Below are 25,609 nucleotides of genomic sequence, written 5' to 3'. Positions count from 1 at the left end.
TTCCGTTGTGGGGATGTCCCGTGGGAGTGAGTGAGGAAATCCTGGGGCCGGCAGGTTTGAGTCCTCACCTCCAATCTGCCAGCGAAATCGGGCGAAGAGACGCCTGCAGACGCGGGAGGGAGAAAGCTCGACCGCCCAAGAAAAGAGCAAGTGGGCAGGCAGCGGCGGGGCAGAACCGAACTGTATGCAGGGTATTTAGGGGCCGGTCCTGGTCGGCGCCGCTCACCTCGAGGCCATGGTGCAGGCGGTGCTCTGGGCGATACCCAGGTGAGGGCAGCGGCTCCGCCCGGGTATTCCACCACCGAAAACTGGGTAGATGCGGTGTGGGGAAGAAAGGATGCTGCCCGCACTGCTCCCTGGTAGCACCCTGAGCGGCCGCAGTTGCGGCAGCAGTAGCAGCAGAAAGCACAACGCGGGCCGAGGAGGCGGCTCGAGCTGCTGGTAAAGTCGCCCAACAGCTGTTTCTCTGTAGCATGCGAGTTGACAAAACAACCAAAGAACAGGGCTCCCCATTACAATCTCTGTCGAGCTCTTTTTCCTTGCCATTGGGAGCTGATTTATGCGGAAACATGCCTTGCACTTGTACCTGGAGGAATTGGAGACAGTGGATTCGACCTTTAGCGGTTGTCATCTACCTGGTGTCCATAGTGGTTGCGGTTCCCCTATGCGTGTGGGAATTACAGAAGCTGGAGGTAAGAGGGTGTTTCACCATTGGCCTCTACCCTTTCTTCTACCGTCCTGCCCGTCTAAGGTTGCCCATTTTTACCCTAGATGCCCCAAACTTGATATCCTGAAAATCAGGGCATGTAAATGAGCCCAGTCTTAGTTCATAAACCTGTCTGGTTTCTTGTTCACTGGTTTTCAAAGCGTGCTGCAGGTGGAAGGAGGGCCAAGTCGAGAAAATAGAATATATTAAGATTGCTGCTTAGAAGAGCACTCTTTTGCAAGTATTCCATCAATTCCCTGAAAGTAAGATAATTTTATTGCTGAAATCTGATCTGTTCAGATACTGGACTACCTTGAAAACCATGTATTGAATTTTATTAGCATTTAACTAGCTTCCTGAATTAAAGGGTTCTAGTTGGTTTAACTTTGTTGTTTGTTTTTACTTAGAAATTAGCTCTTAACCAATAAAGATTTTGCAAAAGTCCCTTGTATATTTTTTGATGTCATATTCTTATTATGACATCAGTAAAGTACTACAAACTGGAAAACCCCAAGGTAAATACTCAACTAAGATAGGTACTTTATAAAAATTGTATGATGAATTTTAAATTCTAAGTTAATAAAAACCAGCAAGTACTTTTATTTAGCAACACCTATTTTATAAGAGCAATGGTGAGACAACAGCTAGTTTAGGCTTTTTGTTATGGAAATGTTTTTACATAATTAAACAAATGCATTTTAATATGCATTTGTTTCCTGTATGTTCACTAAGTTATATTTTGTTGACTTTCCCATATTGGCATAGCCCATGTAGTTATTTTTAATGTTCATATAATATTCCACTACGTTAAATATTTTCTCTTTGTTAGATATTTAGGTTTCTCATGATTTATCAACCAGAATTCAAGTACAGACATTTTATTACAAATAAGTATTTCTTTGAAGTATTTTTTTGGAGTGTGGTGTAGGAACTATTTTTAAGGCTAATATGTGTAGTATCAACCTACTTTAAGACTTCTCTTAGTTGTTGGTTAACTATAGTTTTTAAGTGCCAACTTTTAAGGAAAAATTTAATCTGCAATCTCTACTGCAAACACCCTGAACCAAATTCTCTTCATGTCTTGCCTGAACTATTCTCAATTCACCAGCCAAAGTATCGAATTAAAACAAGTCCTATTCTTCTCAAAGTTTTCCAGTCACTCCAAGTCCAGATTAAAAGCTAATATCCCTCACTCTGGCCATTACAGCCCAACATAATCTGACACTACCCCACCCAATCCCCCTGTGACTTTCTCTTCTCAATTCCTTGCTTCTACCACGGGGACTTTGCTCTAACATGTGGGAGTATGTTATCGCCTTAGGACCTTTACATTAAATGCTCCCCCTTTATGGCATTCTCTTCCCCTAGATGGTATTCTCATTCCTTTATGTCCTTCAGGTCTTTTACTTGAATGTCACCTTGCTACCCTGTTTAAAAATTGCAAGCTTTCCTTCATCCCAGTGATAAATCAGGCTTGTGTTCTATATGGTGAGAGAGAGAAATCTAGCACTCACCTTCATGGAACTTAGTGGTAGAGATCAATACAACCAAAAAAAAAAAAAAAAAAAAGGCTATGGAAAAAACTAAAAAAAGATCTAATAAATGAACCAGCAGGCATCTTGAAAAGACCACTACCAGCTATAGAAAAGTGGAAGTGAAGGAAAGTTAGAAAGCTGTTTATGGTAGTTACAAGGTCATGGGTGCCTGAGTTACAATGACTATGGCCCAAATCAGAATAACAGAAATAGAGATGGAAAACTGACTTTTAAGTATCCTTGGCAGTGAAGAAACAAAACTGTAAAAATGAGATGTGTAAACTGTTTACATGTTTAGGGACAGGTTTATATGAAAAACATTTGTCTTTTAAACACTAGAATCACAATGCTCACACTGAGAAGTCAGTGGGAACTGAGATTGTAGAAAACAAGAAGTTCATAAGAGCCCATCCCATGCCCATGGTGGGGCATGTACTCATTTATTGGAATGGCAAGATGACCATATGCCTTCCTTAAATTATTTCCATCTCTTACTTGGCTGAGCATGTGTATTGGAAGGTAAGTAAGTGAAATGCACACATAATGTCACACTACTCACTCTGCAGTCATTTTACCCTGCCTTATGTGCACTTATGCCCCGAGTAGCTACTCTTTCTGTAAGTTCTCCTCTCTTCCCCTCAGGAAGATTGGGCCCACAGAGCACACTCTTATTGCACTCTGAACCAAATGTTTTCAATTGGTTCAGGTTCAGTTAACCCACTCCTGGATGCTTGTCTTTAATGGTTTTTTCTACTTCAAGTTACCTTATGGGGGAAAAATTGTGCTACTTATCTCCTCCTTGTCTTGTGAACCAAAACGACCCTGCTTATGGCTGATAACTTTAATAATGTTAAATGATAGCCTCATATCAATGTGTCTCAAGTGTGAATAATTTATTTAGAAATAAATGTCAATTAAAATAAAGGTAATAATGATTTCTACAAATACCTAATGTTTACTTATTTTATTACTTAAATATGTGGATACCCAAAATAGCTTTAATTTCTTATGCATATAGCTTTTTAGGTACCTCAGAAATTAAAACAGCTATAAAACCAGTGATTCAAATTAATGGCATTAATGTGGACAGATGATGGTTTTAAGAAACTACCCCTTGCAATGTAAAAATGGTACTAACTCTATGATGCAAGGTATTTTTTAATTTGGTATCTATACTGAAATGACTCAGTTGTCTAGTCACTCGTTTTATGATCATTTGAAAAGAACTTTCTTTTTTACAGCACACGGAGGATGCTTGGCCTTTATTAGTCACAAGCACATCATTTTTCTCTTAGGTCTACCACCAAGTTGGCACTAAGGCGATTATAAAAACAAATGTGGGCATTAAAATTACTTGGCAATACTATTCTTCATTATCACCTTATAATTGAGAAGATCTAGAATATGCTATTATTATTACTATTTTAGGTCATCATTAAAATGGATACAGATCTTCCTTGGTTTACAGTGGGATCACATCCTGATAAACCCATCATGTTAAAAATATCATAAGTAAAAATGCATTTAATGCACTTAACCTGCCAAGCATCATAGGGACATAGTCTAGCCTACATTAAACTTGCTCATAACATTTACATTAGCTTATAGAGGCAAAATCCTCTAACAGCATATTTTATAGTAAAGTGTTGAATATCTCATGTAATTGGATACTGTAGTAAAAGTGAAAAACAATAGCTATATGGGTGCAGAAGGGTCTCAACTATGATGTTTAAAAAAAAAATTTTTTTTTAATGTTTTATTTATTTCTGAGACAGAGAGAGACCGAGCATGAGCAGGGGAGGGGCAGAGAGAGAGGGAGACACAGAATCCGAAACAGGCTCCAGGCTCTGAGCCATCAGCACAGAGCCCGACGCAGGGCTCGAACTCACAGACCGTGAGATCATGACCCGAGCCAAAGTCGGACGCTCAACCGACTGAACCACCCAGGCACCCCTCAACTATGATGTTTTAACTTTTGACTTTACAATGGTATGAAAGCAGTGTACATTCAGTAGAGACTGTACTTCAGATTTTGAATTGTGATCTTTTCCTGGATTAGTGCTGTGTAGTATAATGTTCTTCTCATGACGCTGGGCAGGGGGAGCACGCCATAGTTTTCAGTCAACCATGCAACCATGAGGGTAAACATCTGATACATTTAAAGCCATTCTGTACGCATACAGCCATTCTGTTTTTCACTTTCAGTATAGCATTCGTTAAATTACATGAGCTATGAGATATCCAACACTTTATTATAAGTAAGCTGTATGTTAGATGATTTTTCCCAACTGTAGACCAATATAAATATTCTGAGTATGTTTAAGGTAGGCTAGACTAAGCTATGATGTTTGGCAGGTTAAGTGCATTAAATGCAGTTTCGGATTTAGGGTATTTTCAACTATGATAGGTTTATCAGAATGTAACCCCATCACAAGTTGAAGCTATATCAGTTGTTTACCCTCATGATTGTGTGGTTGACCTGGAGCTATAGCTCCCTGCCCCTGCCCAACATCAGAATAGTATCATATCACACAGCGAAAAACTCAGGAAAAAATAAAAATTCAAAGTATAGTCTCCACTTAGCGCATATCACTTTTGTACCAATGTAAAGTCAAAAAATCGAAAGTTGAACTGTGTAAGTCTGGGACCATCTATACTCAATTTTAAATGAAATTGAACAGGTGTGCCTGGGTGGCTAAGTCGTTTGAGCATCCACCTCTTGATTTCAGCTCAGGTCATGATCCCATGGTTCATGGGATCTAGTCCTGGGTTCAGCTCTGCACTGACAGTGTGGAGCCTGCTTGGGATTCTCTCTCTCCCCCTCTCTGTGTCCTTCCCCCACTCATGTCTGCTTGTGCACACTCAAAATAAATAAATAAAAATTTAAAAAAATAAATGAAACTGAACCAAGCAAAAATCCCTGAAAAATGATTATAAAGACATTCCTTTTAGGATCTTCTTCTGCACGTACTCACTTTTCACTTAACTATTTTGATTAATATCCAGAGTTTAAGACTTTTTGTATAGTTGACCCTTGAACAGCATGGGTATGAACTGCAGGTCCACATATACACAGTTTTGCCGATAAATACAGTGTAAATGTATTTTTTCTTAAGATTTTTAATAGCATTTTCTCTAGCTTACTTTATTATAAGAATACAGCATATAGTACATGTAACATACAAAATATGTGTTAATGGACTGTTTATGTTACCAGTAAGGTCAACATTAGGCTATTAGTGGTTAAGTTTGGGGGAAGTCAAAAATTAATATGGGTTTTTGACATTTGTTCTTTATACTTTTGTTTTCTACTTCTTTAATCTTTGACCCCTGTTGAAAAAAAATCTTGTTCAAAACAGTAAAACTAGAAGTTGTAGACTTCAGCTCTATTTTAATTAGCTGTTCAAATCCCAAAAGTACCAAAATTAAATGCCCACCTTTTTTCCTTTAAAACATTAGCATTAATGTACCCCTGCCTTGATGAGTGAATTCACAAGTTAATATAAAATTCATTCTCTAGGGCCCCACGGACAGAACAGAGGTTCAATTTTTTTTTTTTTTTTTTTTTTTTTTTTTGGCAGAAAGTAAGTGAATTACTTCAACTCTACCTTAAGATGAGATAGTTGAAAGTGTATTTTTAGAAATTGAGTTTTTATAGGATAAAATATTGATCAGATACCTAAAAAAAGAAATTAGAGCTTTTTAAAATGTAGTATCCTGAGTTGATATTGTTATATGTAAGAGGGGTAGCATGTATTAACACTGTTTGCTTGGACAGTGGTTGTGGCAATACTTACCAAATGGGAGGGTTAAAAGACATAATGTATACAAAAAAAAAAAAAAAAAAACTTAGCAAAATATTAGGCAATACTCAGTAACATGTTGTGTAACAGTAAAATTCACAGAAAATGCAGGTAGAATTTTTACTTTCCAAACATAAAAGCAAAGGAATAGACCATAAAAAGATTTTTAGAACTTGTGGAAAAATTTTAAAACTTCTGTACATCCCCAAGCACAATAATCAAATATAAAAGACAAATAACAAGCTAAGGGAAAATGATCTGATGTTAATATTCTTAATGTATACAGCGTTGTTACAAAAGGCCTCACAAGGAAAAATGCTCAACGCCATAAGGAAAAATCATCCTCCTCCCTCCATAAAAGCACAGATAGACTGGGGTGTTTTTTTGGTTTTTTGGGGTTTTTTTGTTTTTTAGGTTTATTCATTTTTGAGAGAGAGAGGATCTCAAGCAGGATCCACACTGTCAGCACGGAGCTCGATGTGGGGCTTGAACCCATGAACTGTGATGTCATGACCTGAGCCAAAATCAAGAGTCTGGTGCTTATCCGGCTGAGCACCCAGGCGCCCCTAGGCTGTTTTTTGAAGAAGAAGAAAACAAGCAACTAGTTATTTGGAAAATGTTGGGCCTCATTAGTAATTACATAAATCTAAATTTTAGAAATAAAAAATATTTTATTTAGGTCTTTCATTTTAATATCAGAGGATTTATTTTAAATATGTTCTTTTGTTTTAGGTTGGAATACACACAAAGGCTTGGTTTATTGCTGGAATTTTTTTGCTGTTGACTATACCTATATCACTCTGGGTGATATTACAACATTTAGTGCATTATACACAACCTGAATTACAGAAACCAATAATAAGGTAAACCTTAACATATTGTGATTCTTTTACTGTTGTGTTTGCTTGTTTCATAAATATGATGTAAAAGGTTTTTAATTTATGCTTTGCTTTCCAAATAGGATTCTTTGGATGGTACCCATATACAGTTTAGATAGTGTAAGTATGTTTCATTTTATCTCATTAGTTAAGAACTTGTTTGATGATACAACAATATTTACAGAATGCTTAAGGTAATGAAAGTTTATTATTCGACAGTAGGGGTTAGATTAATAAGAAAAGTGAAAAGATTCACTTGTTTTTAATGTTAATAAAAAAGATGAAGTATGACAGTAGAAAAGACGGGTGTTTTAAAAAAAAAATCTATAGCTGTTTTCTTTGCTGTATGTTTTAAAATTTCTGATTATGTGTTCTTAGTCCTTTAAAGAATGTAATACTTAAAATTACATTACATCCTTTTTATTTACTAAATTTTTTATTGGGGGGGGAACAAAAAAAAACCCTTCCCCAGTGGATTCTGGGGAACAACATGCAGTTGTCACAGATGACTGCTTTAATTTAATTAAATATAAAGGAAATGTCTTTAATTGCATTTTCGGTGATCATCTCAAGAAAAATTGCATGTTATATTAAAGAACCCGATGACAAAATAATTTAGCTTCTTTCTTCATATTCACTATTTACATGAATGTTTTTGTTTACCAGTATCCAATATGTTTATTGCTTTTAAAAATTCATTTCACAGATTGTCTGGTAACCCTCATAAATTTTAGACAGTTAGATGGAAATATGTGACAAGACATCTCAAGTTTAAAAATTAGCATTGTGAATACTATGAATTGGAACGGCAATTCATTTTATCTTAGCTCCAACTATTTTTAACCTCTCTGCTTTTTCATAGTGGATAGCTTTGAAATATCCCAGCATTGCAATATATGTGGATACCTGCAGAGAATGTTATGAAGCTTATGTCATTTACAACTTTATGGGATTCCTTACCAATTATCTAACTAACCGGTATCCAAATCTGGTATTAATTCTTGAAGCCAAAGATCAGCAAAAACATTTCCCTCCTTTGTGTTGTTGTCCACCATGGACTATGGGAGAGTAAGTATGTTTGGTTTTAGTCTTTTTATGTATTTAAACAGAATTTTTAAGCATCAGTCAGTTCTCTGCAAAGTGTGTTAAGTACTATGAGCAGGACAAAAAGTTAAGAAGAGTTCCTACCCTCAAGTAGTTCATAATCAAGTTTAAAGAATAATAAAACACATGTTTATAATCCACACATACAAATTACTCTCATACATTATTCATCCTAAATAGCAAACTTAAAACATTGCAGGGGAAAAAAACCTTAGAAATCATTTAATCAACATCCTTTTACAATTGGAACCCAGGATCTATAGAGATTAACTTACTTGAGATTACATAGATAGTTAATGGCAAAATCAGGTGTAAGACCCAAGGAGAAGGTAGTCTAGGTGGGGAAACAGTATACGAGATAGGAGCAACAAATAGTATTTATTCTAGTACTAAATAATGGGTTAATTGGCCTTATTATATATCCATAGAGGACAGTAAAGGAAAATAAAGCCTGACAAATTCAGTTGAAGCTAAGATTGCATTTTTTACATGAATGAGCCATTTGATATTTTTCAACAAGGAAACATTTGACAATACCATTTTAGAAAGATAAATTTTGCAATACTATTCAGGATATATTAGAGGGAGGAAGATTCCGGAGATGGGGAAATAAATTAGAAGGTTATTACAGTGGTCCATTTGTGAGATAAGCTGAAAAGGAGGAATGAAATTGGAATAGAAAGGAAAGAGACTGAAACTGAAGGACTGGTAGGAGTTGATCACTGATAATGGAGAATAAGGTGAAAGTTGAAAGTCAAGGTAACTGGAAAGATTTGGAGTTATAGTAATCAATGTAGATATACAACCTAGGGGTACCTACATTGCCTCCCATGAGATACAGAACCATTTGTACAACATTGGGACTAAATAGGTCTCTAGTTTACACATTTGAAATGACAGGGAGCTACCTAGCTATTTTAAGTAATAAGCTCCTAATGTGTTCATTAACACACTCGGTATGTATTGAGCACCTAGTGTGTGCCAGTATATGGATATATCTTAATGCACATAACAGATGTAGAACTCGTGGAACCAACATTTTGCCTCAGAGGTTTGGAATTAAATGAAGACACAAATAATAGAGTTACTTATATCAAGAAATGCTTTGAAGGGAAAAGAACAATAGTGTATGAAAGAGGATAGTAAGGGAGAAGTATTATAATTTGGGGACCAGCGGAGAGATACTGTGCTTAGCAAAAAATACAACACAGAGATTTATAGCTAATGAGCAGATTGAGGTGGTCACTGGATGGAAAATTACTAAGAGGAGACATCAAGAGTAGGGGTTCTCTCTCAATAGACATAATCGAATTCTTACTAAGGGCAGGCCAAGCACTTACACATCAAGAATGGGAGATGAGGAGCTTGATTAAATATCAAAGGTAATCAGATATCAAGGGTAGGATGACTTAGCAGTATTTTTTGCTGAGACTGACTTAGATCAAGGCCAAGGCCTGAGAATGATACCTAGTTGAAAAGAGAGCTCAGAGGAGTCCTGTTAAAGTTCATTCAAGGAGAGAGTCGTTGTCAAATGAGAAGCCATTATAGGATGTTAAATAGAGGCCCTGGTATGCCAATTTCATTTTCAAAGATTACTGCTCTTGGTAGAGCAAGTGGGCAAGGATGGAAGAGATTGCAGTGGTCCAGTAAATATGATGATGATAGTTCAGCTTTGATCAGGACTCTCCTCCTAATACTGCAGAACCTAAAATGAGGCTCTAGCTGTATCATCACAATTAGCTCGTTGTTAACTAAAACCCCAAACCTTTTTCAGACCATGCTACTGGCCAAAATTCCCCTGTGTTGTGTTTGTGTAATTGATATGTTCCTAATCACACAGTTAACGTTTATTCTCGTTAAATCTCTTCATGTTGGTTTCATTTTTTTTCTGATACCCTTGAATTCTGACAGCTGCTTCCTGAATAATGTCAGCAATGCATCCATAGTTCAGGTATTCTTTTCTTTCAGAGGATATTCAGTATTTACCAAGTCATACAGTTTGGAAGTATGGTTTTAGTAATAGTAAAACGTCTGCTGTGTATAACCACATTGTAGGTTACCAGTCTCCCTGTAGTAGATAACTAGTGTTACAAATCTGATCATTAATCAGGCTATTGCTGTTTAGGATAATTCAGTATAATGCATTTGTTATAAAATGTAAATACAATGGCAAGTTTGCAGTTGTTAATTGATAAAAACTAAGTCTGCTTTTTATACTCTGCTGTAACATAAACAGCACAATGAGTTTTCTTTTAATGAACATTAAATTTTGTGTATATTCATGAGAGGAGGGAAAATAGATTACCTAATTGTTGCAGGGAGTATGGCCAGAGTCGCAAAAGATGAGTCCGCAAACAAAATGCAGTTAAGTAAAGGTCCTGACTCCAAAATGAAGCTTCTTTTTATTAGGATAATTGCTAAAGACTACATACATAAAGTCAGCTAAGCAAGTGTGTTAATCAATCTAATGGTTTAGCTTTTCAAGGTTGAATTTCGAGTTAATTGGTTTCTACAGCACTAGGAAGGGTCAGGTGTGAAGGAGGATCCGGCCCTGGACAATGTTAATGGCTCTAGTGTTCAGCTGTGTAAATGTGTCCTAAGGTCTTGCACCTTCTCCAGCCCTTCCCTTTTGAAGTCTTTTCCTTTGATGCTTTTCCTGCATCTCCCACATCTAATGATTTAGTACACTTATGAAACAAATGTTTTCATGAAATGGTACTAATCCGTATTACATATTCTCTTCCTCTTGTTTAAGATTGCTCTAAGGTATTTACCTTGTAGTGGAGTGCTAGGTCTTTAGATTTTGTTCAGCATTGTTAGCAGTAAATTTCCTTTTTTTTTTTTTTAAGTATTTATTTTGAGAGAGACTGCGGGAGAGAGACAGAAAGAGAGGGAGAGAGAATCCTAAGCAGGCTCACACTGTGTGCTCAGAGCCTGACTTGGGGCTCGAACTCATGAACCGCAAGATCATGCCTGAGCCAAAATCAAGAGTCCAACGCTTAACCGACTGAGCCACCCAGGTGCCCCAATGGTAAATTGGTTTCTGAAGTGGCAGTACCATATTAGTCTCCCACTGACAGTATAAAACACTTCTAGGGGCTCTGGGTGGCTCAGTAGTTAAGGGTCTGACTTCGGCTCAGGTCATGATCTTGGGGTTTGTGAGTTAGAGCCCTGCGTCAGGCTCTCTGCTGTCAGCACAGAGCCCACTTTGGGTTCTCTGTCTCCCTCTCTCTGCCCTTTCCCCACTCACGTGCTCTCTCTGTCTCTCAGAAATAAACATTTAAAAAAAACTCTTTAAAAACACACTTCTAATTGAACCACATCCTCACCTACATTTGGAATTACCTAGACTTCTTTATGTTTGTATATCAAGAGGGTGTAAAGTGGTATATTGCTGTGGTCTTAATTTGGATTTCCCTGATTAGTAATGAAGTTGAGCAACTTTTCATGTATTTATTAACCATTTATGTTTTCCTTTTCTGAGGAATGCTTGTTTTCTGTTTCTCATTTTTTTAATGGGTTGTCTGTCTTGTGGCTTCATAGGGGATCTTTATATATTTAGATATTAATTCTTTGTTTAGTGTGTATTGAAAATATCTTTTCCAGTTTTTGGCACATCTGTCACCTTTATTAAATCTTCTGATAAATGGAAGTTTTGGATCTTAATATAGTTGAATTTATCTTATAGTCAGTACTTTTTGTGTCTCACTCAAAATATTATCTCCAATTACAGCATTATAAAAACATTGTCCTGTGCTTTTCTTGTAAACATTTCAAAATTTTCCTGTTAAGACATAGAAACACTTAATGTTTTGTGTGTATGTTGTGTGAGGTAGGAATGCAGTTTCATTTTATTCCATTGACTAATTTCCCTAGCATCATTCTGTCCCTTCTACTTCACTCACCTCTCTGGCCATCTCTGTCGTGTGTGAAGTTTCCATGTGTATGGGTCTGTTTGTGGCTTTTTGATTTTGGTTTTTTGGGTTTGGGTTTGTTTTTGTTTTTGTTTTTGTTTTTTCCTGTTTTATTGGTTAACTTTTCTATTGCTGGACCAATTCCATACATTAAGCACTACAGGTTATTAATAAGCCTTAAAATGAGGGACAAGTGCCCCGACCCTATTATCTTGCTATTTTTGATTCTTTGCTCTTACATATAAAATGTAGAAACAAGTTTGTCAAGTTGCTTGAAAAACCTCTTGGGTTTTTTTATTGTAATTAATCTTTATTGACATCTTTATGATTTTTTTAGTATTACCTATGAATATGGTCTAGGTTTCTGCATATTTAGCTCTTCATTTATCTTTCAAAAGTACATTTTTCTCATAGAAGTCTTGTACATCTTTGTTGACTTCATAAATGTATTTTATTGCTATTATAAGTGGAATCTATCTTTAAAATCATTTTAACTGCTTCTAGTGTGTATAAAAGCACATTGGGTTTGCATATTAACCTTATATCCAAAAATCTTGTTACATTTTCTTAGTCTGTAGACTTTTTAAGTTCCCTGTGAAGATGTCCTCTTCAATTAAAGGATTTCTTTGATTTTTAGTCTTTATACTTATAAATTACTCTTCTTACCATGCTGGTATCTCAAGATATTCTTGCACTATTCCTGATCTTGAAGGGAATTCTTATAAAATATAATTGAATTTTATGTTTTTAAAGGTGTTTTATAGGCATCCTTTATCAGATAAAATAAGCTTTTACCCATAGCTTGTTGAATTTTTAATCATGAATAAATGATTAAATTGCATCAAATGCTTATGCTGTATCTATTGAGATGGTTGGGTTTTGCCTTAACCTGTTAATTTAGTGAATTAGATTGATAACTTTTCTAATGTTAAAACTTCCTTGCATTTTGAGATGTGATTAAGATGTATTATCTGTTTTTCTACATCATGAGATTTGATTTGCTAATACTTTGTTTAGAATTTTTACATCTATATTCATGAGTAAGTTTAGACTATAAGTTTCTTTTTTACACTGTTCCTGTCTGGTTTTCATATCCAAATTATACTGCCTGAATAGGTATTGCCTTTTACTTGTGTATCACAGGAAGAGATTATATACTATAGCTTGAAAGATTAGATCTGGACTTTGTGGGAGGACAGTTACAGAACTATTTAGGCTTCCTGTTGTTTCTGAAATCATTTTTTAATATAATTTTAGGAATTAGGCAGAATAAACAGTTTTTAAATGTACAGGCATACATTCTCAATCTCTTCTGGATCTGTTACGATTCCTTTTCCATTTCTGATGTTAAATTTAATATCTTTATTTTTTCGTTGAACAATCTTGCCAAAAGTTTGCCTATACCTACTAATCTTTTCAAGAAGTGACTTTTGGCTCTGTAATATACTGGTTTTCTCTTTGATTAATTTCTGCTCTGTTTTTACTTCCTACCTCCCATTTGTTTTGGTTTACTATCTTTTCCTAATATGTTAGAGTCTTAGCTCACTGATTTACAGAGCCTTTCTTCTTTTTTTACTACTGCTTTGAAACTGTACATTTCCCTCCAAGTTTTACATTCACTGAATCCCAATTTTTGTTGTTTTATTTTTTATTTTTTTAATTGGCATATAATTGACATACGTTATGTTAGTTTCAAGTATACAACCTAATTATTCGGTATTTCTATATATTGCAAAATGATCACTACAATATATCTAGTTAATATCCATCACCACACAAATCCCAAACTTTATATTTTTATTGTCATCCCATTTAATGCTTTTAAATTCCTATTGGGATTTCTTCTTTACTGTAATTATTCTGGAGTATTTTTAGATTTCCAAACAGGACTTTTTGGGGAGGGTTTTGGATTTCATTTTATTTATTTGCATTGCAGTCAGAGAATAGACTCTCTGAGACAGTCTTTGTAATTGGTTAAGATTTGTTTCATGCCCTTTAGTACATGATCAGTTTTTATAAAGGTTCCCTGTGTGCTTGAAGAGAATGTGTATTCTATATTAATGAGTGGCTTTGCTATATATTCATGTCCATTGGGTCAATCTAATATGTTATTCAACTTTTCTATATTTCTGTTGATTTTGACTACTTGTCTGTCATTTACTGAAAGAGATTGTTTAAATTCTGCCACTGATTATTTGTCACTTTCTTCCTGTACTTTGGTCATCTGGTTTATATATTTTGATGCTTTTTCTACTCCAACTAATTTTTTATTATCTTAAAGCTGTTTTATCTGATATTACCAGGTATCCCATCTTTCCTTTGTTTAGTATTTGCCTGGCTTATCTTTTGCTGTCTTTTACTTTCATCCTTTCCATCTCCTTATGTTTTAGATGTATCATTTTTTTTTAAGTTTAGTATTTTTTTAATTCTTTTTTTTTTAATGTTTACTTATTTTTGACAAAGAGAGAAACAGCATGAGTTGGGGAGGGGCAGAGAGAGAGGGAGACACAGAATCCGAAGCAGGCTCCAGGCTCTGAGCTGTCAGCACAGAGCCCGACCTGGGGCTCGAACTCACAGACCATGAGATCATGACCTGAGCCGAAGTCGGACGTTTAACCAACTGAGCCACCAAGGCGCCCCAGTATTTTTTTAAATTCTAATCTAATAATAGGCTATTTACATTTTTGTGGTTGTTGATATGTTCATTTAAAATCTTGCTATCTGTTTATTTCCTCTTTGTTTCACTTTCTTCTTTCATTGATTGCATTTTTTTGAGTAAGCCTTTATTGTAAAATAATTTTCAATTTATAGAAAAGTTGCAAAAGACAAGACAGATTTCTAATACGCCCTTTACCCAGCTTCCCCTAATGTTACATAACATCTTATGTAATCGTGGTATATTCGTCGAAACCAAGAAATAACATTGGTATAATACTATTAACTGCAGACTCTTCAGATCTCTCAAGTTTTTCCACTAATGCCCTTTCTCTGTTCCAGGATCCAATTCAAGAATCCACGTTTTAATAAAGATTTTAATAAATAATTTTAAGGTTTTCCAAACATTAAAGGAATACAAACAAATATAAACAAATCTGTTTTATAATACCCACATTTAACAAATATTAATATATTGTAGGTCCATCATTCCTTATTGGTGATTATAAAATATTTTTTAAAACCCTTGAAAACCAAAAGCTTTTTCACAGGTTATATGGTGGCAAAACAGTGTATCATCTTTAACTAATTTTAACGTGACTACTTTTAAGTCTTATAGATTTAACTACAAGTGTTAGAAGGTCCTCACTCCTTGTATCTCAGAGCAATTCGGGATCCATTACTTCTTTCTGAAGTATGACCTTTAAAAATTTCTTCAGTGTCAATGTATCACTGGTAATTTTTCTCAGATGTACTTATCCAAAAGGTTTGCCTTCATTCTTAAAAGATAGTTTTGCTGGATGTATAATTCTGTGTTGACAGGAATTTTCTCCAAGCCTTTTGAAGACTTTATTCTACCTGATTCTGGCTTCCATTGTTACTATTAAGCCTCTCCTGTCAACCTAATTGTTATTCCATTATAGATGACCTAGCTCCAGCTGCATTTAAGACCCTGTCTTTGATGTTTTGCAGATTCACTATGAAGTATCTAGGTTGTTGTTTCTGTTTTTAGTCCTCCTTAATTTACAGAGTGCCTCAACCTACAGATTCATATCTTTCATCAGTTCTGAAAAGTTCCTAGCAATAACTTCTTGTGATTTTATCTTTACTCTGTCTTAACTATGAATATATGTCAGACCTTCTGATTCTATTCAGTTCTTTGTAACTCTCTTTCACATTTGTTTCTTTGTCTCAGCCTTTGCTACGTTCTAGGCAGTTTCTTCAAATTCATCTTCAGTTCATTTATTCTCTTCAGCTTTCAAAGTTATCTAATTGGCTAATCCATTTGTAAAGAGTATGGGACAGGAAGAACAGCATGTACAGCCAAGGCATTCTCTCAAGAGGTCTTGAAACAAGCCCAAGTGCACTCCCTAGGCCCCCTGAGGGAGGCACACTTAGCTGTAAGTGGGAGTGAACCACCTTAGCACAGAGAAGTCTCTCAGCACATAGAACCTCAACAGTTTCTTTATTCAGTCCTGATACAACACCTCAAGACCTGTATGCCGAATCTTCTCAGTCTTGATGGAATTCTTAAATTAGGGGATTCATAATACATTACATTGATAATCAGTTCTCCTGATAGTAGTGCTAAATAAAGCATTTACCCTCAGAGCAACTTGGTGTTTTTGTTTTTGTTTCATTTTTAAGTTTATTTTGAGGGAGAAAGAGAGCACAAGCAGGGAGAAGGCAGAGAGAGAGGGAGACTGAGAATCCCAAACAGGCTGTAAGCCCAGTGCAAGGCTTGATCTTGTGAACCAAGATCATGACCTGAGCCCTTTAGCCAAGATCAAGAGTCAGACGCTTAACCACTGAGTCACCCAGGCACTCCAGAGCAACTTGGTCTTTTAAGAAGGCTTGCACAACACAGGTAGAGCCGTTTCTGTTTTGTTTTTGTTTTCCCTTTGTAAATTTTCCCCTACATTGAGTAATTTTACATTTATGCAGGATCTTTGTTTTGTCCTTTCATAAATCTAGTTAGTGATACTCTCTGGAATGATATTTAAATTCCAAACTTGAAAGAAAACTGAATTCTAAATGTAAATAAGTAATACTTTTTTTTTTTTTTTTTTTTTTTTTTTTTTTTTTTTAGTTTAGTTTAGTTTTGAGAGAGAGGGTGCAAATGAGAGAGAGGGAGAGAGGGAGAATCCCATACAGGCTCCACACTGAAAGTATGGAGCCTGAAGCAGGGCTCAAGCTCACCTTAAGCAGGGCTGGAACTCACGAACTGCAAATCATGACCTGAGCTGAAGTTGGATGCTTAAACTGACTGAGCCACCCAGGTGCCCCTAAATAATACTTTCTGAATACGCTTTCACATATACATGCACACAATTCATCCGTTACTGTCTTTCTTCCAGAAACATACAGGGACACGTTTTTGTTCTTTCTGTGCTGCGCTATTCAGGAATTTGAAACTGAACACAGAAAGGGGGATCTTTCAGAAGATGTAGTTGTCAAATAATTAAAAAACAGCATTTAAACAGTTTGTTTGCTATCATCCACATTCTTCCCCAATTGCCATTTAGAATGACTAAATCAAAAGAATTAAATATAGAGGCACCTGGGTGGCTCAGTCAGTTAAGGTACAACTCTTGGTTTCGGCTCAGGTCATGATCTTACAGTTTTGTGAGTTCGAGCCACATGTCTGGCTCTGTGCTAGCAACACGAAGCCTGCTTGGGATTCTCTCTTTTCTCTCCCTCTCTCTCTCTCGGTCTCTCTGTACCTTCTCAATTCACACTGTCTCTGTCTCACAATAAATAAACCTAAAAAAAAATTTTTTTAATAAAAGAATTAAATACAAATATGGCATCATTTGTCAAAGGGATTTTAGGGGCGCCTGGGTGGCGCAGTCGGTTAAGCGTGCGACTTCAGCCAGGTCACGATCTCGCGGTCCGTGAGTTCGAGCCCCGCGTCAGGCTCTGGGCTGATGGCTCGGAGCCTGGAGCCTGTTTCCGATTCTGTGTCTCCCTCTCTCTGCCCCTCCCCCATTCATGCTCTGTCTCTCTCTGTCCCAAAAATAAATAAACGTTGAAAAAAAAATTAAAAAAAAAAAAGGATTTTAATATAGGAGGCTTTGGAGAAAAATCTGATACTATTTAAATGAGCAGTCGAAATGCTAAGTTTTTTTGTTCTTTGGCAGAGTATTGCTGTTTAGGTGCAAACTGGGTGTACTGCAGTATACAGTCGTCAGACCATTCACCACCATTGTTGCTCTGTAAGTACAAAGAACTCATTATTTTTTTTTTTCATTCTCCTGCTCTTGAGAACAATTGAGTAGACATACCAAGAGCATTAATTTACTTGTTTATGATATATATATATATATATATATATACTCTTATAAAAAGCAACATGTATGAAAACCCTACTTTTAAAAATAAGGTGACCATTTATAGGCAGAGAATCACTATGGAATTCTTCTAAATAACATTCTCTAGTTCATTCTGGAAAACATTTTTAAGGTACTTTTTTACCCAAATATTAATATTCACACAGCTTTACAGAAACATCGATTACATGAAGTTAAAGTATACTACTTTAGCTTCATTATATGGTTTTGTTTTTTATATGGTTAGATTATGACTACTATATTCCAAGGATGAAATCATAATTTTCTTATTTAAGAATTCTGTCAAGGCTTAGGAGATGAGGTAAGATGGTATATCATTAAGCTATCTGGTAAAATTATTCCCTAAAAATTTATGGACATCAGATAATTTAAAGTGAGTAGATTGCATATTTTATCTGCTAATCATAACTAATATTGTGCATATTCAGAGAAAGAGGGAAGAAAGGTGAAAGAAGCATTCAGTTCCTTATTCTACCTTTGACCTAGCAATTCTTTAGCAGTATTTACCTTAGAATTAAAACTAATTAACTTGGGGGCGCCTGGGTGGCGCAGTCGGTTAGGCGTCCGACTTCAGCCAGGTCACGGTCTCACGGTCCTTGAGTTCGAGCCCCGCGTCAGGCTCTGGGCTGATGGCTCGGAGCCTGGAGCCTGTTTCCGATTCTGTGTCTCCCTCTCTCTCTGCCCCTCCCCCGTTCATGCTCTGTCTCTCTCTGTCCCAAAAATAAATAAAAAACGTTGAAAAAAAAATTAAAAAAATAAAATAAAATAAAATTAATTAACTTGTTTATGATGGCAGGCTTTATTTGCCTGCAGTTTAGAAACTGGGTAATCAATCACATAAGCTAATACTTAGATATGGGTATTCATAAAATTTACCTCCCAAGACAAGTTGTAGGAAAAGTTATACTTGTAGTTATAGACTTGGATTATAAGCCTATAACTATCAAGCTTTTGGAAATTAGGCAACCTAATTTTTTTTAATCTAGTAATTATCCTTTCTAGTTCAGTGCATGTATCTTATTTTGGAATTAAGATGCAGAAATAATCATTTGGTAATGTTACTAAAAAATGTTTAATTTTGAACCACTTCTATGACCAAAATCAAGTGATTATCTACAGGGTCTTTTATAAATAAACTGACTTCTAAATTTAAATATTTCTGTCAATGCTATGTTTTAAAATATATATTTGATTTAATCATAGATCTTATTTTTACCATTTTAGAATCTGTGAGCTGCTTGGTATATATGATGAAGGAAACTTTAGCTTTTCAAATGCTTGGACTTACTTGGTTATAATAAACAACATGTCACAATTGGTAAGTAAATATTTTTTTAATTTATTTTTTTTTTAAATTATTTTAAGTAGACTCTATATCCAGCATGGGGCCCAAACTTAAGATCCTAGGATCAAGGGTCACAAGCTCTACTGACTAAGCCAGCCAGGTATCCCAATAAATATTAACTGTATTAAATTAGTATCTGTGACTCTAAATTTTCTTAGGAAAAGTTTGAGAATGAAGTTTGTTATTTTTTAATCTTGAAATTTCATTTATAGGAAAGAACCTGAAGAAATTTTAACATGTCCTTATACATATATAAAGATATAATATCTTTGGGTTAATTATTTGGTGACTTTTACCTTGACCTGTTGATCATGTTTGTTCATTTGGTTGTAGTAGTCACTACATAGTTGTGTGGATATGTCATAAATAAAAGCACAATGCTCTCCTTAAAATATACATAACCAGGGCATACTCAATAAGAGAATATATCTAAATGGATTATGACAGTACAAGGTTTGAATAAAAATGGGAGAATAAAATACTCTTATGTATTTGGAATTAAAGGAAAATTGTGAACGCTAAGTTTTAAAAAAAATGTTCTAGAGGGGCACTTGGGTGGCTCAGTCGGTTGAGCCTCTGACTTTGGCACAGGTCATGATCTCACTTTCCGTGAGTTTGAGCCCCACTTTGGGCTCTGTGCTGACAGCTTGGAGCCTGGAGCCTGCTTCAGATTCTCTGTCTCCCTCTCTCTGTCTCTGTCCCTCCCCTGCTCATGCTCTGTCTCTCTCTCTCTCAAAAATAAATAGAGGTTTAAAAAAAAAATTTTTTTTAAAAATGTTCTAGAAACTGAAATGCTCTAAAAAAATAATTGTCCGATCCTTTCAACTTAAGAACTTGCACTTCATTTAAATCTTTAATGTTTTCAACAAAATAATAATAGGTGGAATGACATGCACGTGTGTTATTAGATGTTTATAATAAAAATTATATGCCTGTGGGGACATCTGGGTGCCTTGGTCGGTTAAGCATCCAACTTTGGCTCAGGTCAGGTCATGATCTCATGGTGCATGAATTCAAGCTCCACTCTGAGCTCCCCACTCTCAGCATGGAACCCACTTTGGATCCTCTGTCTCCCTCTGTCTCTGCTTTTCCCCACCTCGTGCTTTCTGTCAAAAATAAACATTTAAAAAAAATTATATGCCTGTGTATTTAAAGCTTTCCCTTATGTTCATGTTCTTTAAAACCAGTAATTCCATTACTGGGAATGTAATCCTCAAGAAGTAGTTGTAAGGGGGTGCCTGGGTGGCTCAGTCAGTTAAGTATCTGTCTTGGTTTCAGTTCAGGTCATGATCTCATGGTTTGTGGGATAACCCCTCATGGGGCTCTGCAATGACAGCGTGGAGCCTGCTTGGGATTCTCTCTCACCGTTTCTCTCTCTGCCCCCACTCCTGCTCATACATGCATGCACGTGCTCTCTCTCAAAATAAACATTAAAAAAAAAAAAAGAAATAGTTGTGTTTTTGGTTTGTTGAATATCTTTGTATATACAGACTATTTGTAATAGCAAAAGACTGGAAACCATTCAAAGCCCAGTGATAAGGACTGGTTAAATGTATGATGGTCCTTCCACTGGTCAAAATACTAGGCAGTAATTAAAAATAATCCTTATGAGGGGCCAACCTAGTTGGCTCAGTCGGAGGAACTTGCAACTCTTGATCTCAGGGTTGTGAGTTGGAGCCCCATGTTGGGTGTAGAGAGTACTTAAAATCTTTTAAAATGTAATAATAATCATTATGAAATATATGAAAAAGTAAGGTACTTTAAGTGAGGGAAAATCAGGCAACCAAATTTTATTTTCAGTTGGTGATACCTGTTAAAAACCACCTATATGTAGAATGGAATGGTTGGACAATGGGACTATAGACAACTTTATATTTTACTTTACTGCTTTTATATTCTAAAATATTTCAAAGAAACATTTTCTATGACTGTAATGGGAAAAAATAAACTTTTAGGGAAATGTTTATTGCTATGTACACTATACTACGTTATTACAATTGATTTTTAAAAAATAGTTAATACTGTCTTGAGCGTTTATTTTAAAAAAGTAAATTCAGCCAGATTAACATACTGCCCTCAAGAAAAATTGTTGATTCCTTACTTTCATTTTTCATGGGCAAATTTTATTCAAATAGTACTTATTTACTGTGTTTTATAAATAACATATATATAATAGAGTAAGGTAGACTAGTCAAACTTAACTTTTACAAAATTAATGATAATTTATATATAAAAGCAATTAATAAGCAGATCGATATATTTTTATCTTGGCTGAGGGACAGCCTTTTCTTCCTTTCATGACAGTCACTTGGTCATTGTTTTCTTTATGGGTTCCAGTAAGTGAACACTTAAAGCCACTTTCAGGGAAGACATTATGCATCTCTTATTAGAAATTTCATATCATTATTGTCATCCCCAGTAAACTATAAAAGCTTGTTGTTAATCTAAAAATAACAGAATAGAAAACCTAAAAAAAATTGCCTGAACCATGACTGTGTACCAGGTTCTGGTTTATAACTAACTGTATGATTTCTGTTACCATATTTAATTATTCTTATTGAAGAAGTTTAACTGTTAATCTTGTTTCTAGTTTGCCATGTATTGTCTGCTGCTATTTTATAAAGTACTGAAGGAAGAACTGAGTCCAATTCAACCTGTTGGCAAATTTCTTTGTGTAAAGCTGGTGGTTTTTGTTTCCTTTTGGTAAGTGTTGCTTTCTCTTAAATGTTCTTAGTTTCTAAGGGTAATAATACTGTTGACTAGGGAGGATTTTCAAAATGGTCTTAATGTAGAAGATGAATTAAAATGTCTCTACTTACCTTTTAAAAAGTTCATCCTTTTAGCCCTTCTTGGTTTTTCATAAAGAAATAATCAGATAGTTCGCATAACATTTACAAGAAAATAATTTGAGACAATCTAAATGTCTCAACACTAGAGGAATCATTAAAATATATCATGGTCCTTTCACATAAGAGAATAGTCTGCAGTTTGGAAGATAAATATAGAATATTTAATACTGTGAGGTATAATGTTCATTAGTAAAATACATTCTTTAAAGCAGAAGACAAAACTGTTCATGGTCCCAATTTAGTGAAAGAGTGGGTGATAGGGGACCTAGAAACAAATATACTAACATACAAATATGAAAAGGGGAAAAAGAATAATCCTTGAACTCCTCTACCACCCAGAAAGAATGATTAACATTGTGGTGCACATAATGTCACATATAAAATTCCACAGAAATGGTTTCATACTATAAAAACTTGTAGAATTCAATGATACATTCAGTATATTGTGTATATAGTTCTTAGTCTATAAAGTGAGGATATAATTTTCTTGTTGTTTGGTTTGTTTTGTTTTTTGGTTTTGCTAAGTATTCTGTTCTGTGGATGTAACTTTTTAACTAATCTTCTATTGACATTTAGTATGTTCCTGATTTTTTCACCATTACAAGCAATATTGAAGTAAAATTCTTATATGCAGAAATATGAAAACTCGTCTTACTATCTTATTATTAGCTGTCTAAATTTCACCTAGGGTTATATCCATAGATGTGCTTAAAATGTTCAGTGTGACTCCATCTTGGGGGTCTGACACCTTCTGAGTTTGTCTCTAGTTCCAGCACTTCAAACAAGACAGGTTTTAATGTTTTAAAGAATAATCTGGATAATTAAAACAGGTGTAAATAACATTGAAGTATCTGTCCTGTATTTTATTTTAAATGCCTGATATACAAGGTGTTAGGCATTGTCTATGTATAGGAAGCATTTGCTTGTACACACTTTCAAAACAAAAAGACATAGAAACCAAATACTGAAGTTACATATATTTAAAAATACATAATGAAAACTCATACAATGAAACTATACTAGAAGAATAAATTTGTAAAGCAAATAAATGTTTTTAATATAGATACATGCTATAATATAATATGCTATGAAGACAGGGTGGTGGTGGTGGTCCACAAGTTGTGAGGGTTAACTTTTTTAAATGGCATATTTGTAAAACAACTGCTCATTTTATGCTTGATATAGATTTGGCGTTTACCTTTTCCTAACATATAGGCAAGCAGTAGTTATTGCTTTGTTGGTTAAAGTTGGCGTTATTTCTGAAAAGCATACATGGGAATGGCAGACTGTAGAAGCTGTGGCTACAGGACTCCAGGTTAGTGCTATCTGTGAATTTAATACGATTGTACTATTTACCCATTTTACATATTATCTCTGAAACCTGACAACAAGCAGGCTGTGGGGCTACTATTCTCACTTCACAAATGAGGAAACGGGGAAGTGTAGGGAAACTAGCCATCATCACTCGTGGTAGAGCCAGGAATAGAACCTAGAATTTGTTTTTCCTTCTTTCTCTGTGCATTTGTCTTTAGTCCTTGGGCAGTGGATTGAGAATGCACTGTACTTTAAGATATACTTGATTGGGGAGTATAAAGGAGGTTTAGATTTTTGCCATTTTGCCTTTTTTTTTTGAGGTCAGAGACAGTTATTTTGGAAAATGAGTATAATATGGGGAAAAACAGATATCAATACTTACTTTTTGAAAAGAAAGATAGTGCTTTTATTTACAAAACTAGATTTAAGCTCAAAGATGGCTGATGTTTTTGTTGCTGTTGTTGTAGGACTTTATCATCTGTATTGAGATGTTCCTTGCTGCTATTGCTCATCACTACACTTTCTCATATAAACCCTATGTCCAAGAAGCAGAAGAGGGCTCATGCTTTGATTCCTTTCTTGCCATGTGGGATGTTTCAGATATTAGGGATGATATTTCTGAGCAAGTAAGGCATGTTGGTAAGTACCAGCCATTTCATTCATCCAAACAGGTTATTGGAGTTCTCATACTAGGGCAATTTTGTAGCTATTTTTAAGAGATGAAAAGACTGTTTAAAGCAGTACCAGTAAAATTGGGGGTGGGGAGGTGGAACTTATTTTTAGCATGGTAAGTTTATAGTGATAAAAATAACTTTTGGCTAATTTGAAAACCTTTCTATTACTTTAAAGGGAGGACAGTCATGGGACATCCTAGGAAGAAGTTTTTTCCTGAGGACCAAGATCAAAATGAACATACAAGCTTGTTATCGTCATCATCACAAGATGCAATTTCTGTTGCCTCTTCTGTACCACCTTCACCCATGGGTCATTACCAAGGGTTTGGACACACTGTGACTCCCCAGACTACGCCTACTATGGCTAACATACCTGATGAAATGTATAATGACACTACAGGAGAGAAAAATGAACTTTCAGATAAATCTGTGGCCTCCTGAACAAGTGTGCAGAAGCAAACTATGCTCCTTCTACCATGTTATTTCATCACTTGGTATCCCATTGCTCAGGATTTTGTGCTTGGGACAAGCCATAAATGATGGAAAGTTTTCAACACAAAGAAGGTGAGAAAGCCAGGTACAACTACTGGATTTGTATAACTGAGTTTTGTATATCACAAATAATCAGTCTAAATATCCTAGACTTAGACTTGATTTCTTAACATTAGAGTATCACATACTCAAATGGTAGAAAATGACTGTACTAAATGTTCCTGGTGTTACATTGCTTTATCAAGAGGATGGACATTAAAAAAAAAAAAAAAAAAATCAATGCTTCTACCACTGCTGCATGAATAGAACGCTCTGGAATTTAGCAGAAAGTATAATTTGGAAATACGAATTAGTGGAACTTAATCATGTGCCATATATGCCTACCTAACAATTATTTCTCTATTTCTCAACTGGATGTCTTTCAATAAATAAGAATTTATCATTTATTTTCTGCAATTTTTTGTCTCTCATTACTTCAACATAAACTCCTAATGTTTTTTTCAAAAAGTTCTTGATTAGAGGCACAGCAAAAAAGAAATAAGTGCAAAAAAATTAAAGATTAAAGATTACACACCTACAATGAAGGATACCTATATCTTCTATTCCTTTTAGAAGAAATAGGACCTAATATAAATCTTAAAACAACTACTATCTAAAAATCTTATTTGCAACACTACTAATAGATTAATAAGTTATCCATGATTTTCAGATGAAAAGAATAAACTGGATAGAAGATTGGGAGGATAAATAAGAAACTTATTGGGCATATGGGTGGCTCAGTCGGTTAAAGCATCCGACTTCGGCTCAGGTCATAATCTCATGGTTCACGGGTCTGAGCCCCACATCGGGCTCTGTGCTGACAGCCCAGAAACTGGAGCCTGCTTCGTGGATTCTGTCTCCCTCTCTCTGCCCCTCCCCCATTTGTATTCTGTCTCTCTCTAAAATAAATAAAACATTAAAAAAAAAAAACTTATGATAACAATGGAGTCT

General features: G+C 35.3%; 1 protein-coding gene across 1 annotated transcript; it reads left to right on the top strand.

The window, feature by feature from the left end:
• The first annotated feature begins 4 nt into the window (after positions 1-4).
• Positions 5-25,065, top strand: TMEM184C (transmembrane protein 184C). Its single transcript, XM_015081524.3, has 10 exons — positions 5-692; positions 6,777-6,907; positions 7,006-7,042; positions 7,785-7,990; positions 17,736-17,810; positions 19,170-19,263; positions 21,881-21,993; positions 23,355-23,454; positions 23,921-24,092; positions 24,303-25,065. The coding sequence occupies exons 1-10, from the start codon at positions 474-476 to the stop codon at positions 24,566-24,568; spliced, it is 1,413 nt and encodes a 470-aa protein (XP_014937010.1). The 5' UTR covers positions 5-473; the 3' UTR covers positions 24,569-25,065.
• The last annotated feature ends 544 nt before the right edge of the window (positions 25,066-25,609 follow it).

The sequence above is a fragment of the Acinonyx jubatus genome, chromosome B1 (genome assembly GCF_027475565.1).
Source record: "Acinonyx jubatus isolate Ajub_Pintada_27869175 chromosome B1, VMU_Ajub_asm_v1.0, whole genome shotgun sequence".
In the NCBI taxonomy this organism is placed as follows: Eukaryota; Metazoa; Chordata; class Mammalia; order Carnivora; family Felidae; genus Acinonyx; species Acinonyx jubatus.
This window is presented reverse-complemented; position numbering and strand designations above follow the sequence as displayed.

What these genes read in the sequence shown, in the direction of transcription:
- TMEM184C (XM_015081524.3), top strand. Translation starts at nt 474, where the DNA reads ATGCGAGTTGACAAAACAACCAAAGAACAGGGCTCCCCATTACAATCT. An exon ending in TTCACCACCATTGTTGCTCT is followed by an intron (nt 17,811 to 19,169) that starts GTAAGTACAAAG and finishes TTACCATTTTAG; the next exon opens with AATCTGTGAGCTGCTTGGTA. An exon ending in GTGGTTTTTGTTTCCTTTTG is followed by an intron (nt 21,994 to 23,354) that starts GTAAGTGTTGCT and finishes CCTAACATATAG; the next exon opens with GCAAGCAGTAGTTATTGCTT.